General features: G+C 42.3%; 1 protein-coding gene across 1 annotated transcript in view; it reads left to right on the top strand.

Moving 5' to 3' along the window:
- HMG20A (high mobility group 20A) overlaps nucleotides 1–20,219 on the top strand; it is a gene marked incomplete at its 3' end in the record, with an annotated part of 69,327 nt that overhangs the window by 27,214 nt on the left and 21,894 nt on the right. Inside the window, exon 2 of the mRNA XM_080691839.1 lies at nucleotides 16,173–16,261. Within this exon, the coding sequence (XP_080547965.1) occupies nucleotides 16,173–16,261 (89 nt within the window). The remainder of the gene's footprint in view (nucleotides 1–16,172; nucleotides 16,262–20,219) is intronic.

Genomic DNA, 20,219 nt, shown 5'->3' with positions numbered 1-20,219 from the left:
ACAAGAACATAGCCGAGGAGGCAAACCCAACTCGTCTTGGTAAGGGATTGATTTAGATGGGAACGGTGAGGAAGTGTGGCAAAGGACCCTCGGGTGTATGGCCTGAGTGACAGGATGGAGTCCCCTCAGTTGACCTGGAAGACGTGGAAATAGAACCCATTTTGAGGAAAGAGTATGGATTCTGATTGGTTGGTTTGTCTTTACGTGTTAAGTGTGAATTGACTGTGGCACATCAAGGGAGGATAATCCTCTGAGCATTTTGAACTATGGCCAGAACTTAAAAGATGTGGGTTTAGATGTTGTCACTAAGTGGTCACTGAACATGGGAACTAAGAGAGCAAGGGCCCAGGGAGGGCCGGAGGATAGGGAAAAGCAGGAGGGGAAACACAGGAAGGTGGGAGGGAGGGGTTGAAGAAGAGCCACCTACAGCTTCAGATGCCGGGTAGAAACCAGACACAGTGAAGATATAAAAGTGTCCATTGAGCCAAGCGTGGTGGCACGCGCTTGAAATCCTAGCTTTTGGGGGGCTGAGACGGGAGGATCATGGTTCGAGGTCAGCCTCAACTACTTAGTGAGGCCCTTTGCAACTCAATGAGACTCTGTTTCAAAGTAAAAAATAGGGCTGGGGGTGTAGCTTGAAGGTAGAATGCCCCTGGGTTCCATCCCCAGTACTGTTAAAAAAAAAAAAAACACAAAAAAACAAGTGTCCATTGAAATTAGTGCTTTCAGGCAGGTGTGTTTGGGAGGCTGAGACAGGAGGATCCCAGTTTGCAGCCAGCCTCAGCTACGTAGGCCCTCTGCAACTTAGTGAGACCCTGTTTTAAGATAAAGAAAAAATCAGGTCGGGTGTGGTGGCGTACACTTGTAATCCCAGCGCTTGGGAGGCTGAGACAGAAGGATTGCACAGGTTTGAAGCCAGCCTCAGCTACCTAGGCTCTCAGCAACTTAGTGAGACCCTGTTTCCAAATACTCTGGGAGTATAGCCTGGAGGTAGAAAAGTCCCTAGGTTCCACCCCCAGTACCACAAAAAAATAAAGAAAAAATTAGGCTGGGGTGTAGCTCAGAGGTAAAATGCCTGAGTTCAATCCCCAGCACCACACACATACACACACACATTACACTTTAGAGGTTACTAGTATCTGAACAGTCAATAGAGAGAGAAACCAGAGTAATGTGAGTTTCAGACTGAGTGAGCAGCAGCAGTGACAGTCTTTCAAGTAGCTTGGTTATAAGGAAAAAGTAGAGGAGCAATTGCTGGAAAGAGGGTAGAAATTAATGGAGGGTTTTATTGTGAGCTTTGTTTTTATTCTTTTTGAGAGCCAGGATATGTTTCAATCTGAAAGAGAAAGGAATAGTCATTGTTACAAGAAGTTAAAAGCAAGAGAACCAAAGTCCTCGAAGAAGCCAGAAGGGATCCTGAGCATGGTGACGGCAGTACCAAGTGAGGATTCTTGATACTGGAGAGTAAGTGGTGTCAGATGAATAAAGCTCTGAGCAGAGCTTGATGTCATTTGCTAAGTGACACATTGAGGTTTCTGCTTGGAGGTCAGTGCATCACTGAGCAGTGTGCAGCATGGGCCGTCAGTTTACTGGTACTGAGGAGACTCCGGCCGAGTTCCCGGTTCGGTCTGGTGTGTAACCTTCCTGTCCTCGGGCAGTCCGTTGGTCCGTATTTGTATGCCGGCTCCATAGGACAGCAGCTTCTTGGCATCCTTCCTCCTGGGGAGCATAGCCATTCAGGAATTTCTCTCACTTTAGACTAAAGCATTTCCAAAAGCAAATGTTCATCTCATTCTTAGTATACATTCTGCCTTAAAACTTCCCCGAGTTAAAAATGAATACATTTTCCATTCAGAACCAAGATTTACTTCATATAATGCATGTTGCCCATAATCTTGAGTTGACTCTGACTCAGTTATTGCTCTAGTCTGGGCAATAAAGGACAACAGTAAGAATATGATGATGTAGCATTGAAAGGTCTATCATAAGTATGAAATGACGGTGTGAACAGACCATGAGGATTTAGTTTTTTAAACAGAAGGCCAAAGTACTCCTTGAACACACAGCATCTTGAGTGTGAAAATCTCATTCTGCTTTTACATTTTACTCCTAAACTTTGACTCAGAAGAGACTTGCAGATGCCTTAAAAAAGACACAATTCCACAAATTCTTTAGTTGGTAGTGTGAAGTTAGGAAATGCTTTTCTCTGCTCGTGAAGCTCGTCATGACTCATTGCTGTAGCGTCGCCAGTGCTTTCCATTGCTCATCCTTCTTCCCAGTGTCTAGGTCGAAGTAACCACTGCTGACTTAGGTCATGTAAGAGATCCTCTTCTCACCTTCCTAGTCTAAGCCTTTGATGATACGAAGCATTCTTCAAATCTAAGTGAGCCAGGTCTGCTTCATGAGGAACACAGCTATTCTAATGTTTCTCTCTCTTCTGTTAAGCATACAGATGTGGCCAGCTATATACTGCAACTATTGAGATTCATTTAAAATTCCTCTTTGGGATAAAAATCTACAAGCTATTAGTCTACTCATATTGAAGCATAATTTTAGAGCACTTTGGTTGAAAAATAAAGATCAGCAGAACTTTTTTTGGACAGTCTCTTATTGTTTGTGTTGTATGGTCATTTATCCTGTTGACTTGTAGGAGTTCTGTATATATATTCTGAATATGACTCTTTACTGGACATACATATTGCACATATAACTTCTTATTTTGTGGCTTGCCTATTCATTCTTCATACATGCCATTTGATAAACAGCCATTCTTAATTTTAGTGAATTTCTATTTATCGTGTGTGTGTGTGTGTGTGTGTGTGTGTGTGTGTGTGTTGCTAGTGATTCAACTCAGAGACTTCCCCCCCCCATATATATGTATGTGCTCTGATATATGAAACAAGGTCCTACTAGCTTGCTAAGTGTATCACTTAAGTTGCCAAGACTGGTCTTGAGCCATCCTCTTGTCTCAGCCTCCGATTACAAAGATTATAGGTGTGTGCCACCATACCTAGCAGTTTTCAGGTTTTGTTAAAAGTTCATGTCCTTACCGATCCCAGTGGCACACACCTGCAATTGCAGTACCTAGGAGGCTGAGGCAGGAGGATCACAGGTTCAAGGACTGCCATAGCAATTTAGCAAGACCCTATTTCAAAATATAAAGGACTGCTAGCTAGGCATGGTAGCACAATCATGTAATCCCAGTACTTGGGAAGCTAAGATAGGAGGATTGCAGGTTCAAGACTAGCCTCAGCAACTTAGTGAGGCCCTGTTTCAAAATAAAAAATGGTCTTGGAGGTAGTATCAAAAAATATATATGTATGTGTGTGGCACACCCATATGGCTGGGGGTATAGCTAAGAGGTAGAATGCCCTTGGATTCAATCTCTAGTACCAAAAAAATAAAAAACCCATACACACAAAAAAATCATATCCCAAATAAGCATGGTAGTGCACACTTATAATCCCAGTGCTTTGGAGGCTGTGACTAGAGGATCACAGGTTCAAGGCCAGCCTCAACAACTTAGTAAGACTGAGCCACTTAGCAAGACCTTGCTTCAAAATATAAAGGAGCCAGACATGGTATAATCCCAGAACTTGGAAAACTAAGACACAAAGATCAAAGGTTTGTCTAACTAGCAGTCCTTTAGCAGTCCTCAGCAACACAAGGCACTTCACAACTTAGACCCTATTTCAAAATCAAAACAATAAAATAGAAATGGAGGTATACCTCAGAGTAGAATGCCCTTAGTTTTAATATAGCATTTGGAATGTAGCTTGGAGACAGAATAACCCTAGGTTTAATCACCAGTACAAAAAAGTATATATATATGTGTATATATATATGATTTATATGATCCCTCTTTTTTTTTTTTTTTTTTTTTGGTGGTGGTACTGGGGTTCTTGGAAACCCTTCTATCTCCGGGCTACACTCCCAGACTATTTTTATATTTTTATTTGGAAACAGGGTCTCTTAAGCTAGCACAGCTGGCTTCAAACCTGCGCGATCCTCCTGTCTCCGCCTCCCAAGCTCGGGGATTACAAGCGTGCGCCACCACGCCCGGCTTGATTCCTCTTGATTAATATAAATTCCTCTCTTCTGATGAACCCTCTGAGAATCACCAGGAAGAAAGTAAAACTATACATATCTTCACCAAATAAGAACCTCAGCTTTTTATTCATCATATAACTACAGCAAAGTTAGTTCTTTTTTCCAAATATAAAGTTGAATGTCATTGAAAATGTCCCTTCAGCCGGGCGTGGTGGCGCACGCTTGTAATCCCCACGCTTGGGAGGCAGAGACAGGAGGATCGCGCAGGTTCGAAGCCAGCTGCGCGCACTGGCTTAAGAGACCCTGTTTCCAAATAAAAATGTAAAAATAAGTCTGGGAGTGTAGCCCAGAGGTAGCAGGGCTTCCAGGAACCCCAGTACCACCAAAAAAAAAAAAAAAAAAGTCCCTTCAAAGCCGGGCGTGATGGCGCACTCTTGTAATCCCAGCATTTGGGAGGCTGAGACAGGAGGATCCAGGTTCGCGGCCAGCCTCAGCTACTTAGTGAGGCTCTTTGTAAGTCAGTGAGACCCTGCTTCAAAATAAAGAGTATAAAAGGGAGGGTCTGGGAGTGTCGCTCGCAGGTAGAATGCCCCTGAGATCCATCTCCAGTACAGCAAAGAAAAAAAAAAGAGAAAGAAACCCTCTCTTCATTTATCATATGACTTCTAGGGGAAATGTGTTTACACTTTGAGGCACACCCATCTTTTTACTGCTCCATGGCACTCCAGTGGCCCAGGAAATGGGGAAAGTGCTGGACGCTAAGGAGTAATGCTGAATTTTATTGGATTACTTAACTCCCGATTCTGGTGCTGGTCCAAGTTATTGCACTTGAGCATTCATCTCCTTGTTTTTTTACTAATAATAAACGCAGGGCCTAGCTAGCCTGTGTAGTGAGGGCGACCTGGAAGTAACCCGCGCCTCAAACAGCCAAACAGACGGACTGTGGCCTCCAAAGACAACACCCTGCTTATAAAATAACAGATTTTGCTTCTGCAGAAGAAAGTGTTTTACTTTCCCTGTGTTGTAGCAGTGCCTTACCAAAAGCTGATAACAACAAAAGACCGTTTGTTTCTAGATGCCTTGGTTTTGTGGAGGTTTCTGTATTGTACATTTGTTTTTCCTCCTAGCACACTTTGTGTCCTCATGGTAAATCAGGTATCCATCAAAGTTCCATTGAGGGGGAAAGGGCAATGTACAGTGATTCGAGTGTGTAGAAAGAAATCTGAGTGGTGCACAGTGTCCATTTTTGCAACTGGGGATTGAACCCAGGGGTGCTCTACCTATAGGCTACATCCCCAGCTCTTTTTAGGTTTTATGGGGGTGTGTTTGGGGGGTGGAGGGTTCTGGGGATGAAACCCAGGGGTATTCTACCTCCAAGCTACACCCTCAGCCCTATTTTTTATTCTTTATTTTGAAACAACTCACTGAGTTTCAAAGGGCCTCACAAAACAGCTGATGCTGTCCACAAACCATGATCCTCCGATCTCAGCCTCCTAAATGCTGGGATAACAAGTGTGCGCCACCATGCCCGGCTTTTAGTTTTTATTTTGAGAGAGAATCTCACTAAAATCACCCAGGCCGGCCTCAAACTTGCAATCCTCCTATCTCAGCCTCCAGAGTGGCTGGGATTACAGCAGTGTACCACTGCCCACGGCTTGTAGGTTTTTGGGGGGATTTTTGTTGGTGGTGGTGGTGGTAGTTTTGTTTTTTTTTTTAATACCCCCAGACCTATTTTATATTTTATTTAGAAACAGGGTCTCACTAAGTTGCTGAGGGCCTCACTAAGTAGCTGAGGCTGGCTTTGAATCTGTGCGATCCTCCTGTCTCAGCCTCCCAAGTGCGGGGATTACAAGCGTGCGCCACCACACCTGACTCTTGCTGTTTCTTTTGACAATCTAATACATTTGTGATTCTTAAGAAAATATCTGATTCAAAAGTTTGCAAAACCTTTACATCAAGAAATATATACAAAGGTAGAAGACTTATGTTTGTTTCTATCCTCTTTTCCCCCTTCTTGTCTTTTTGAGAAAAGCATCTCCAGACTAAGGAGGATAGCAGAAAAAGCTACACACCTATCAACACCAAGCATGACCTTGATCTCACGGTGAAGGTCACAGCAGTATATGATCTGTGAGCATTTGCATTAGATGGAGGCTGGGTATTTGTTTTGGTTTGTTTTTGTTTGGTTTTGTTTTTGGGTTTTTGTTTTGTTTTGTTTTGTTTTTGGCACTGGAGATAGATTGAACCCAGAGACATTCTACCTCTGAACTAGCTCCCTATCCCTATTTTATTTCTTTTTTTTTTTTTTTTCCAGTCTGGGGATAGAACCCAGGAGCGTTCGACCTCCAGGCTACTCCTGCCCTATTTTTTGTTCTTTATTTTGAGACAGGGTCTCACTAAGTTGCGGAGGGCCTCACCGAGTAGCTGAGGCTGTCCACGAACCATGATCCTCAAGTCTCAGCCTCCCAAATGCTGGGATTACAAACGTGCGCCACCACACCCGGCTCCTATTTTATTTCTTATTTTGAAACAAGGTCTTGCTAAGATGCTGAGAGTTTTGCTAAATTGCTAAAGACTAGCCCCGAACTTCCCATCCTCCTGTTTCAATCTCCCAAGTGCTGGGATTACAAGCCTGTACCACCAAGCCCAGCTTTTTTTCTTTCTTTCTTTCTTTTTTTTCTTTTTTTCTTTTCCATTTTTTTTTCTTCTTCTGTGTTACTGGGAGTTGAACCCAGGAGCCTTCTACCTCTAAGCTATACCCTCATCCCTGTTTTTTATTTTTTTATTTTGAAACAAAATCTCACCAAACTTCTGAGTCTGGCCACAAACCTGTGAACCTCCTGTCTCAGCCTCCCAAGTTCTGGGATTACAAGCATGTGCCACCACACCTGGCTTTTATTACTTTTATAACCAAAAGAATCACTACATTTAGTTTTTTAAAAATGTGAATAATATATTTCAGTACAGCCTACCTTTTATCAATAATCAGGTTACAAGACTACAGTTAAAAGCACATGAAGGCCATTTTTGATAGATTTATTCTAATTTTATGGTCCAACCTTCAGAATGTGCCTGTGCGCACTTCTCAGTCCTCCACTACACTGCTCTTACCTTTCAGCTGGATCATTGTGGTAGCTTCCCACTCCTTCCTTCCTTCCTTCCCATTTCCCTCCCCACCTAACTTCTATCTCAAAACAGCAAGCAGAGTGAGCCTGTAACACATTAGATCCCTGGGTCTTCTCTACTCACAGCTTTCTAGGTCTTCCTGTCTCGGGTAAAACCTAAAAGGCGCTGGTGGTCTCCTGCACCAGTTAGCCTGAGACCAGCCTCACTTGCTGCCTCCTTCACCACATGGAGCGCAGTCCCTTGCGGTAGTTGTTTGCCCTGCTTGGACCACTCTGTCCCCACGGCCATGCGCAGTTCACGCTTTAGCTCTTGCCCCAAAAGCTGTCCTCTGCTGTATAAGATTTCAAACACGCCCTTCCCTTCCCCGCGCTTTTCCTGGCTGCTCCCTGCTCATCGCTGTCCATCATTGTCCATCTCACGTAGTTGCTTTTGTCTACCTCAGTGCACTATGACCTCCACAAAGGCAGGGGTTTTTGCCTCTTTTAATCACAGCTGTATCCTGAGTGCACAGAAAACACCGAGAGTGATAGATCCCCCAGTAAGTAGTTGTTGAATTAATGCATCAGTTCCTCTGCAATTTAGGAGGCTATCCTACCAACATTTAAAAATAAAAAAGCAGTAATAGCTATAGTTACAGGATCCTGAGCTATAAATTCTAGGAATAAAGGGCCATATTTTCTGCACACCCCACGCATCCCCCATCTGTACACAAACACCTCCTTATGCCCATCTCTTGAAGCCTCAGGAGCCTTATACACTAATTGCCTCCCCATATCCCGACCCTCCCCACAAAAAGTAAATACTCCCAGATGACCTCTCCTCATCTCTTCCCTCTTATCTCCATATAAAACCCCACAGTGAAAGCCGTAGCTGAGTTTCACCTAACCGAACCACAGTTAGCTGCCTGATGGGATTAGCCAGTGTTCCCATCCCCGCTGTAAAGCGTGTTGATTACTGCCCACAGCCCCCAGCGTCCCCCGCTGAGCGTCCGCGGCTGGAGACTGCCCCAGTGAGCCTCGTGCTTTCGCGTCCTCCTGCCACACTGTGCATACTTAAGTCAGTTGTATTTATTCCCAAACCTGCTTATACCCAGTTTATGTTAAAATAGAGTATATCATTATAAAATATTAAATATCTAATCGTGTGCTTTTTTTTTTTAGAACAAACCGTATTCTTTCAGAGCAGCTTTAGGCTCAGAGAAAGAAATAAGGGAAATTTCAGAGTTCCCATACACCCACTGTCTCCACACACGCACAACCTACCCAGTTCCCAGTGTCCTGCGCTAGAGTGGTACATTTGTTAAAATCCGTGAGCCACCTTGACACGCTGCCTTCATAGTTTACATTAGGGTTTTTATGTTGTTCATTCTATGGGTTTTAACAAATGTATAGTGACATGTATCCTCCATTGTATAAAACTATAGAAGAATTTCACTGCCCTAAAAATCCTGTGTGCTCCACCTGTTTGCCCCCCCTCCATATTCCAAACCCTGACAACCACTAGTCATTTTACTGTTTCCCTACATTTCAGGGATCAGACAAGCAGATTCATACAATATGTAGTCTTTTTAATTTGGCTTTTTAACTTACTGGAAAGCACCTAAGTTTCCTCATGTCTTTTCACAGCCTGATTACTTTTTTTTTTTTTTTTTTTTTTTTTTTTGTAGTAGTAGTAGTATTGTGGATTGAACCCAGGGGCATTCTACCTCCAATCTACACCCCTACCTCTGTTCTTTATACTTTATTTTGAAACAGGGTCTCACTGAGTAGCTGAGGCTGGCTGCAAACTCACTATTCTCCTGTCTCTGCCTCCCAAGTACTGAGATTGACAAACGCCACCAAACCGTGCCACCAAGCCATGCACACTTGTAATCCCAGTACTTGGAAGGCTGAGAATAGAGGATCTCGGGTTCGTGGCCAGCCTCAGATACTTAGTGAGGCCCTTTGCAACTTAGTGAGACCTTATTTCAAAATAAAAAGTAAAACTCATACTTGTAATCCCAGTACTTGGGAAGCTGAGAAAGGAGGATTGCAGGTTTGAAGTCAGCCTTAGCAACTTAGTGAAGCTCTCTGCAACTTAGTGAGACCTGTTTCCAAATAAGAAATAAAATCAGGCTGGAGGTATAACTTGAAGGGAGACTCCCTCTGGGTTCAGTCCCCAGTACCAAAAAAAAAAAGAGAGAGAAAATCAAGCTGGAGGAATAACTTGGAGGTAGAATGCCCCTGAGTTCTATCTCCAGTACTACAAAAAAAAAAGTAAATAAATAAATAAACCCAGAACCAACAAAACAGACAAATGTCTTTTACAACAAATTCTGGGACAACCTGATATCCATATGCAAAGGAATGAATATGGACCTCTACCTCACATCATATACAAAAATTTATTCAAAATAGATCAAAGACATAAATGTAAGAGATGGAAGTATAAGACTCTTAGAAGAATGCATAGGAGTAAGCATTCACACCTTGGGTAAAATAATGGTTTCTTACATATGATATCTAAAGCACAAGCAACCACAGAGGGAAGAATTAATTGTGCTTCAAAATTTTTAAGTTTTGGTGCTTCATAGAGCACTATCAAGAAAATAAAATGACAACCCAGAAAATGGGACAAAATATTTACAAATAATATATCTGAGAAGGGTATAGTATCAGAATATAAAAGAATTCTTACAAGTCAACACTAATGCAGTTAGCTTGATTTAAAAATGGGCAAAGGATTTGGTTTTTATTTTATTTTTGGTTTTTATTTTACTTTATAATTTGGAAACAGGGTCTCTTAAGCCAGCGAGGCTGGCTTCGAACCAGCGCAATCCTCCTGTCTCCGCCTCCCAAGCGCGGGGATTACAAGTGTGCGCCACCACGCCTGGCTTGGGCAAAGAATTTGAATGGACAGTTCTCAAGAAAAATATACTATACAAATGGCCGCTCTGTGTTTGAAAAGGTCCTCAGCATCACTACTTGTTAGGGAAATGCAACCCAAAACCACAGTGAAATGCTGCTTCACTTCTGTCAGGATGGCTGTAGTAGGAAGGTGAACAGGTGTGCTAAGGAGACGGAGGATTCGAATCCTGATACATCTGTGAGAATGTGAAATGATGCAGGTGCTTTGGAAAGTCATTTGGCTGTCCCTCCAGATGTTAAACATGGAGTTGCGATGTGTTCCCGCAGTTCTGCTCCTAGATGTATGCCCTTGGGAAATGAAAACGTATCAACATAAAAACTATACATGAATATTCACATGCAGCAGCATTCTCAATAGCCAAGAAATAGAAATAATGTAAGCCTATCAACTGGTGAATGGTATTCAGCCGTAGGAAGGAGTGAAGTACTGATACACGCCTCTGAGAACTGGGAGCCAAGTGAAAGTAGCCAGACACAGAGAGCAATATGGTATGATTCCATCAACTGGGTGAATTCATAAAGTCAGAAAGTAGAGGACAGTTGTGCAGGACCAGGTAGGGGAGAAAAGGGATTGACTGCTCATGGGTATCAGGTTTCTTTTGGGGGTGACAAAAATGTTCTAAAATTGTGGTGTTGGTTGCACAACCTTGTGAATATACTAAAAGCAACCCAACTATATACTTTGATGTGTGTGTGTGGGGAGGGGGTACTAGGGATTGAACCCAGGGGCATTTTATCTCCAAGCTACACTCCCAGCCTTATTTTTTATTTGGAAACAGGGTCTTGCTAAGTTGATGCCAGCCTCACTGAGTTGCTGAAGCTGCTAAACCTCCTGTCTCAGCCTCCCAAGTACTGGGATTACAAGCATGTGCCACTGCACCTGGCCAAACAATACATTTTAAAGCAAAAAATTACCTGGTCATTATGATCAATGAATTGTAGTTTTCCCTTGTTATCCTAGGGGATTGCTTCCAGGACTCTCCCATAGATACCAAAGTCTAGAGATGTTCCAGTTCCTTATATTAAGTGATGTTGTATATTCTGTAACCTACACATATCCCATATACTATAAATCATCTCTGGATTACCTTCATAGCTATACAATGTAAATGATGTGTACATAGTTGTTATACTCTTGATTAGAGAATAATGACCCAAAGAAGTCTGTACATGTTCAGTAGAGACAACTTTTCCAAATATTTTTATCTGCAGTTGTTTGAATCTGCAGACACACACATACACATGTGTATATAGTAAACAATTTAGAATGCCACTTGTGTAATTTCAATAGGAGTGTGAAGATTAGCCCGAGTTGTTAGCTTTGGGTGAGTTAGGTGTGAGCTGGTTGTAAAATGTTGACAGAGATGACGTGGCATCCTAAGAACAAGCAGAAAGTCGACTGAGACCTTGAGGGCCTAGCTGTAGTTAGATACCATGAATTTGTAATAGCACCTTTTATTTTATTTTATGTTTTTTTTTCTCCATCTTGAGCCAAAATTTAGAGTCAAATCTACATCTCTTTTATAGAAAGATGGCACAGCAAGGGAATTAGGAGTGTTGGCAAGCCAGGTGTGTGGCTGTACACCTGTAATCCCTGCTACTCAGGAGCCTGAGGAGGGGGCAAGTTCCTGGCCAACGGAGGCAGCTTAGCAAGGCACTGCTCAAAATGAAGAGTGAAGCCGGGCGTGGGGGCGCACGCTTGTAATCCCCATGCTTGGGAGGCTGAGACAGGAGGATCATGCAGGTTGGAAGCCAGCCTCAGCTACTTACTGAGGCTCTCAGCAACTTAGTGAGACCCTGTTTCCAAATAAAGTATAAAATAGGTCTGGGAGTATAGCCTGGAGGTAGAAAGCCCTGGGTTCCACCCCCAGTACCACCAAAAAAAAAAAAAAAGAAGAAGAAGAAGAAGGAGAAGGAGAAGGAAAATGGCCAAAACCCAGTGACCTAGTACCCAGGGTTCAATCCCCTCAGCACCACCACACACACACACACCAAAAAAAAATGCTGACAAAAGAACATTTGAAATGTGGCCATGAAACCCTAGCTGGACAGGGAAGGGAAAAGTAAAGGGTCAGTGAGAAAATTTGTGGTTAAAGGTCAGTTGTAATAGGAGAAATTCAGATAGCTAGAATGATAGAAGTGGTCAGAGGTTTTTGAATTTTTTATATAACCACGTGGCCTGATTTTTAAAGGAACTGGTATTATGCATCAGTTGTAGAATTGTAGTGTGGAAAAGAGCAGAACCCACCTCTCAGCTTGACTGCATCTCCATGAGAGGGCCTCTCGAAGCGGATTAGCGTGTGCAGTAAGGGAACTTGAAAAGAGCCAGCCCCAGAAAACAGAAGTTCAAATTATGCTTCCAGCACCATCTAACACATTTGGAATAAGTCTCATTGGTGAGATCATCATCCCTCTTGTTTTGTTTTGTTTTTAATACTAAGAATTGAACCCAGGAAAATTCTACCTCTGAGCCACATCCCAGCCCTATATTATTATTTATTTTGAAGCAAGGTCTCACTAAGTGGCAGAGGGCCTCGCTAAGTTAATAAGGCTGGTTTCAAACCTGTGATCCTCCTGTCCTCAGCCTCCCAAGTACTGGAATTACAGATGTATGCCACTATATACAGCACTCTTCATCTCTTTTGTTAGGAAAGGTTACTAGAACAATCTCCACTCAATTTTCTCTGTTCTGGCCCTATATTGACCAATGTTCTGATTATAATATGGCTTCTCAGGGGAAAGTGTTTATTGGTCAATAAGTGTGCTTAATATAATTCTCATTATAATTATGATAATCATTAAAATACCTTAAATTATCTCTCTGTGATATTAGACTCTTTTTAGAATAGGGTGTGATGGCACACACTAGTAATCCCAATATTTGGGCGCTGAGACAAGAGGATCACAGGTTCAAGGACAGCCTCAGCAAGTAGTAAGGCTCTCATTGACCTAGAGAGACTCTGTTTCCAAATACAAATAAAATAGGGCTAGGCATGTAGCTCAGAGGTAGAATGCCCCTGGGTTTAATCCTCAGAGCCCCCCCCCCCAAAAAAAAGACTTTTTTTTCAGTGAGTGGTTAGTGTTATGGGCAATATTTGGATTTCCAAAGCTGAGGTCCAGACCCTAGTTCAAAGTAAGTCCCAAAGTAATACCATTTTTGAAGCTTCAAGGTAGAAGCCTTCACTGGGTAAGGCCCCTCTGCAAGGAAAACATCTGCATGCTAGACTTAGTTATATAAACTGTGGTAAAGAAGGAAATGCATATTGCTTTGCCTTGGTACAAATTTCTCTCCTTTCTCCTTCCAAAGCAGCATTCGTTGCATTGCTTAAATGTTTAGCATAAGATTTCAAAGTTCAGTGTGACCTCTGTACCAGGACTTATCAGGCACAGATGCTGCACTTGAAAAGCTTTTGGCATTCAGTGGCTGAGTAGCCACGACTGGGTTTGAATCACCTCCTCACGGACCAAATGAAAGCACATTTTTGCAGGGTTCCAGCCATATTCTTGGGAATCATTTTGTTTTCCAACTTACTAGACTACTTTTAGAGGCCTTTGGGTTTCACTGGACTTTCCTTCATTTCCTTCTTTTGTTGATCTTGGCCCCTTCACCTCCCACCCACTTTATTACTCATTTCTTAGGGGCCTGACTACTCAGTAACATTGAGAAAATATCTGAAGCCATATGGGTTGAGTAAAACAAACTTGAGAAGGGATAAAGAGAAGAAATATGTGTTCTCTGAACTTCCTTTGTTTATATGATCTGTTTATATGTTGTTAAGGTTGTGTTATCCAGCTGCCTCCCCACATTTCAAAAAGGACTAAAGATATCTGGGGAATATTCTTAACAGGGTCATGTTGGAATAGTGAGTAAAAAGACATTTCATTTGTCCCCACCAGATAATATGTCTCCTTTTGAAGTTGGGAACAGTGCCAAGAGCTTCAAATGCTAAATTTTTAGGTTCTTAAAAAGCCAGTGGATTCAGGGGACACTTAGAAAGAAATCAGCCAACTAGGTCCTTGTGAAGTTTCTGGGTATTATATACCTGGCTGTTTGAATGCTTCCTCAGTAAAGCTAGACTATATGATATCTAACTGACAGCTTTCTTTTAGTAAAATGAACAATGGCATTGGCTTAAGGTAATATCAACAGCTCTGAAAGTCCAGACTCTCATCGATCGTATAATGTGAATTAACACCTGAATCAGGATCAGTCTAGAAAACATGTTGCATTTGTTAGAATTCTAGAAATTCTGTGGTATTTGTTAGAGCCATTCCACTGGTAAACACTGTCCTGAAGGAATTGAAATGGTTTGCAAGCATCTCTACACATGGAATATATTCCTTACTCTCTGACTGAATGGGGAGTTCCTCTCTGCCTTTCAGGTTCTACCTGCTGTAATGGATAAGAGCTATACAGAGATGCTTTTTTGTCATATTAAGCAATTTGGAACTTGGCCTGCTAAATAATAATTTTAGAAGTGAAAATAGTAATATGAAAACATCTGGCCAAATGTGGCGCACATCTATAATCCCAGTACTTGGGAGGCTAAGACAAGAGGATCGCAAGTTGGAAGCCAGCCTCAGCAATTCAGCCAGCCCCTGTTTCAAAATAAATAAGCCAGGCATGGTGGCACATATCTTATAATCCCAGTATTTGGGAGGCTGAGACAGGAGGATTGCAGATCAGAAGCTAGTCTCAGCAATTTAGCAGTACTCTTTCAAAAAAGGGGGGAGGATGTAGCTTGGAGGTAGAATGCCCCTGGATTCAATCCCCAGTATCACAAAAACAAAAATAGAAATGAAATCGGGCTGAGGGTATAGCTCAGAGGAAGAGCCCCTGCTGGGTTCAGTAGGAAGAAAGGGAAGCAGGCAGGCATCAGTGTTAGCCTTTGGGAAGGAGTCCCCCCAGTGGACAGTGGGCTGGTGTCCTGCCTTTGCTTCCTGTTTCCCAGTGAGGTGGGTCCCAGCTTGACTCTGCCTGCTGCACTTTCCTGATCTCCACACCATAGCACCTGAAAGAACTTCTGAGTGCCTCCTAAATGAACTCTCATAATTTGCTCCTCAATTCTCCCTGTTGGTGGAGGCCGTTTTGTTGAGTGCTTGCAGTTCCATTTAAGTAGCTAATGCTTGGGGGTCACTGCTCAATGTCTTGCTGGAATATCACTTCCATAATGAATGGGAGGCTGCTGCTTTAGCTGTATGAGGTGAAGCCCTTCATGGTAAGCCTTGAAAGGAAAAAAATCTTGCTTTTGTAGTGATATGCTAAATAAAATTACTCTCTTTGTCACTTTGTCCTTTTCTCCTTTAGTTCTGATAACCCCAAGTTCATGTGATTTATCTGTTTTCTTCAATTAAGCTGAGCTGTTTCCTGTACCCAGGTGCACAGTCTTTCTGCTGTTGGTGATGGCGGTGGAGTGCAGCATACTTGTGACCTGGAAGTGTGGTTTCTTAGACTCAGACCCACATTAATGTGCCTTCCCCCCTCCGTTTCTTTTGCATTATTTCCTTTTGGAGGACTCAGTTTATCATCATTTAATCTAAGCATGATTCATGTGGGACCGAGAACTGGTAATACCGTAACGACAATACTTTTCTTGTTATAATAATACTCAAAGCACTTACTATTTTAGCCTTTCTCTAGTTATGAAGCACTTTGAGTTTAGCCCTCTCAATAACCCTGTAGGTTAAGTCAGCAATTTTATCTGTGTCTAAAATGGTGAAATTGTAGCTCATGAGGTTAAATACCTCACTCAGAGTTGCAGCGCTTTTCAGTTATTCTGTTTAACAATTTCTGCAGGAAATGAAGAGTGCTTTTGAAGATATTCAGGATGAATAAAAAGGAATTTTCCAAACTATGTCCCAGTTGTTAAAATTTAACTTGATTTTAGTCTGGCCGGTGGATAAGAGCAAAGTGAAAATTCTTTAACCATAGAGTTTAAATTGATGTGTTCAAGGCAGGAAAATAAATATTTAGGTCAGTTTCTATTCTGCTGCTGATGTGATAAGGAAGGCTGGCTCTTAAATTAGTGGAACTTGAACTAGAAGTAATTAAGCCATTCATTTTTTTTCTTCTCCCTTTCTTTCAGGAAGATGGAAAGCTTGATGACTAGTTCCGCCCTGCCCCCCATTTTTGCAGACGAAGATGGCTCCAAGGAGAGTAATGATCTGGCTACAACTGGGTAAGCAGCTGCTTTGGGACATTGGGCCTCGGCATAGCCTTCAAAACAAAGCTTCTGACAAAGTACGAGATGCTAAAGAGGCAGTTTTATAAAGTAAGAATAGAAGATGCATTTGTTGTGCTTTTGCAAGAAACCGATGGCCTTGCAAACCTCTTTGTAATCCACTTTCAGCTGTCTTTTACAGTGCTCTGCTTCCTTTGAACTGGTACAAAAACATGAGGATCCTGACACCCCTAAGGAAATTTCATAGTTACTACTAAGATATTACCTCCCACAGAGTTAGTGCTAAGAAACAAAAGCATCTTCTGCTCAAATTGCCACAGTTGTTAAAATAGGTTTCTCCCAGAGGTCGGATTTTTCTTTTTCCTCTGCAACTGGGTGAACCCAGGGCCACCCACATGTGGGCATGTGCTCCAGCTCTGAGCACCGCCCAGCTCTAGTATGTTCTAGAATCCAAGATGTCTGCCAACTTTACCACCTTCTGTACCTTCTGTTTCCCCTCCCCCATCTCCTTCTGTGCGGTCCTTGACAAATAAAATAAAGGGATATAGAAAAGAGCTCATAGGAGTAATCTACCTCTTGCTTTGAATAATCTCTGTTCCACTTGAATTTTATCTTTTCTCAATATTTAGATGTTGCTTGCAAAGAGGAAGTATAGTCACTAATAGATTAAAGGGCTAGCCCATCCTTAAGATGAATTATTTTAATATTCTTTTGAACGCTTTAAAAAATAGGTTACACACTGTAATTGTTTTCTTCCTTCACATTTATTTCTCACCTCATTAATATCTGCCTTTTAACCTCACTACTCAGATGAAACTGTTCACCAAGCCTTTCTTCTTTTTCTTTTCCTCCTTCTTTTATTGTAGTGTGTGTGTGTGTGTGTGTGTGTGTGTGTGTGTGTGTGTGTGTGTGTGTGTGTGGTGTGCTGGAGATGGAACCTGGGAGCATTCAGCATTCTTCCACTGAGCTACATCCTCAGCCCAGTGTTATTTTGAAACAAATTCTTACTAGTTGCTGAGGGCCTTGCTAAATTGCTGAGGCTAGCCTCAAACCTGCAGTCCTCTGCCTCAAGTCTCCCGAGTACTGGGATTATAGGTGCGTACCATCATACCTGGCTCTCTTGAGACTTTTCTGAAGGCTGTCTAGTTACCAAATCCTGTTCACTTAGTAAAGATTTTCAGACTGACCATGTGCCAGACAGCAATCCAGGAATTAGATCTAAAGCCATGTTCAAAACAGATAATCCCAGCTAGCCTCAAAGTTTAGAGTTCAAATTCTACTAGGGAAGTCAACACTAAACAGGATAAATAAAATGCATAGTACGATGATAAGAACTATAGATTAAGAAATAAAGTAGTGCCAGGTATGGTAGCGCATGCTATTGTAATCCCAGCATTTGGGAGGCTAAGACAGGAAGATCATGGTTCACAGACAGCCTTGGCTACTTAGTGAGGCCCTTTGCAACTCAGTGAGACACAGTTTCAAAATAAAGAATAAAAAATAGGGCTGGGGGTGTAGCTCAAAGATAGAATGCCCCTGGGTTCAATCCCCAGTACCACAACAAAAAAAAATTGTTTTTAAATAAGATGGTAAAGAAAGATTGGGAGAAGTTGGGCAGTTCAGTTTTAGACAGTGGCCCCAAACACATTTAATCAGCAAGTGACTTTTTTAATAACCAGAAGAAAGTAACGTAACTAAGCACACTTCGCTAGGGAAGACTTTCCTAGGCAGAGGAGCAGAGTGCCAGCGCCCCGAGCTAGGATATTTCTCCCTGTCGGAAAGCCAGTGTGAGGGGACCAGCGTATACCGGAGGGCACACTAGGAAGCTACATGGGGCGTATGGATTACATGGAGACCTTATTGAAGTGCAAATTCTGATTTAGAAAATACTTGAGTTAGGAAAACCAGGAAATGGTGGTACATGCCTGTAATCTCAGTTCTTGGGAGACCAACATAGGAGGATCAAAAGTTCAAGGTAGCACATGGCAACTTAGCAAGACCCTGTTTCAAAATAAAAAATAAAAAGGGCTGGGGATGCAGCTTAGTGGTGGAGCAGCCCTGGGTTCAATTCCCAGTACCACACACAAACAGAGAGAGAGAGAGAGGGAGGGAGGGAGAGAGGGAGAGAGAAGAGAGAGGGAGAGAGAGGGAGAGAGAGGGGAGAATCATTAAGTATAAATAATTCTTTCCAGGAATTTGAAAGGAGAAAAATAAGGAACTTAACTAGAAGTAGGTTGGAGAGTGTTTTTGTTTTGCTTTGCTTTTAAGATAAGACTAAGACTAAGAATAGCACATTTGTCTGCCAATCGGGCTATTTCTGTATCAAGGAAAGAATTGGTGATTCCTAAGAGGGCAGAATTATGAAAATCTTGTCCTTGAGTAGGCAAGAGGATGCGGGATGGGAATACGAACAAAAGGGGCTGGCTTTAGGTAGAAACATGGACCATTCATGGTAACAAAGATATTGGACACCTTTCCACTCCCTTTGATTTGATTCCTGACAACCTCAGTTGGAGATTCGTGGGATTGGTGCTCTTTCCCAAACATATTTTACTAAAAGCAGAATGTATGCAAGTTAGCAACTTAAAAGTTGGTGGCACAATTGAAATGAAAATGACAGTGAAACAGTTTCCTAAGCCATCCAAAATGATTGAAGTGTTTGCAAAATAATGCTGCCAAGATCAGATTGGATCACTGGTGGCACTTCATTTCAGAGAACATGATTGGCATGGAATTCATAGCTTCTTTTACATATTCTTTTTTTTTTAAGGCCCTCAAAAATTTAGGAATTTCCTGCCTAAAGTCTTATAGTGTGTGTCCTAGAAAGGGTCAGAATAACTTTCATTTTCAATGTTCTGCATCTGCTTTTGTTCTTTTTGTTTGTTTGTTTTGTTTGTTTTGCGGTACTGGTAATTGAACCCCAGGACATTCTACCTCTGAGCTACACCCCCAGAGTATTTTTAGTCTTTATTTTGAAACATTAAGTTGCAGAGGGCCTCACTAAGTAGCTGAGGCTGGCCACAAACCTGCGCTCTTCCTGTCTCAGCCTCCCAAATACTGGGATTACAAGCATGCGCCACCACACCTGGCACAGCATCTACTCTCCGGATCCTCTTCAAAGTCTTCCTGCTTTGCCCCCTGCAGTGATGTTCTCCTAATTTCCCTAGTGCCCTCTGCAGTCCCCTTTCCCAGGTTTTCTAACACTTGCTCCTAAAATTATACTATTCCAATGATGTTTTCTTCTGACTTTTCTTCTGTCTTCCTGGAGAATATCTAGCATTTTAACCTTTGAGCTACACCCCCAGCCCTATTTTATTTTTTATTTGTAAACAGAGTCTCACTTAATTGCCGAAGGCCTCACTAAGTAGCTGAGGCTGGCTGCAAACCTGCGATCCTCCTGTCTCTTACAGGTGTGCGCCACCACGCCCGGCTCCTCCTGTCCTCTTTTGAGTTCTGTCTTTCATGGCATGTTTCTAGTTGTCTGTGGGACATCTCCACTTAACTATGCTATAAACATTTCAGACTTACCATTTCCTCATCTCTATCTTTCTATCTATCTCTCACATACCCCCGCCCCAGCACACATACCCTACTCTATTTTTGTTTGATAAGTACATAATCACCAATTGGGAACTTCAGAATTGCTCCCCACCCCACCCCCAGTACTGGAGATTCAACCCAGAAATGTTCTTCCTTTGAGCTATATCATATATATATATATATATAATTTTTTTTTTTTTTTTGCAGGTCTGGGGATGGAACCCAGGGGCAATCTACCTCTGAGCTACACCCTCTGCCCTATTTTTTTATTCTTTATTTTGAAACCGGGTCTCTGAGTTGCAGAGGGCCTCACTAAGTAGCTGAGGCTGTCCGCGAACTGTGATCCTCCAGTCTCAGCCTCCTGAATGCTGGGATTACAAGCGTGCGCCACCACACCTGGCTTTATATTTTTATA

This window comes from Muscardinus avellanarius (genome assembly GCF_963383645.1).
Source record: "Muscardinus avellanarius genome assembly, chromosome: 3".
Taxonomy (NCBI): Eukaryota; Metazoa; Chordata; class Mammalia; order Rodentia; family Gliridae; genus Muscardinus; species Muscardinus avellanarius.
Note: the sequence above shows the minus strand (reverse complement) of the source record. Positions and strands in the feature narration are given on the sequence as shown.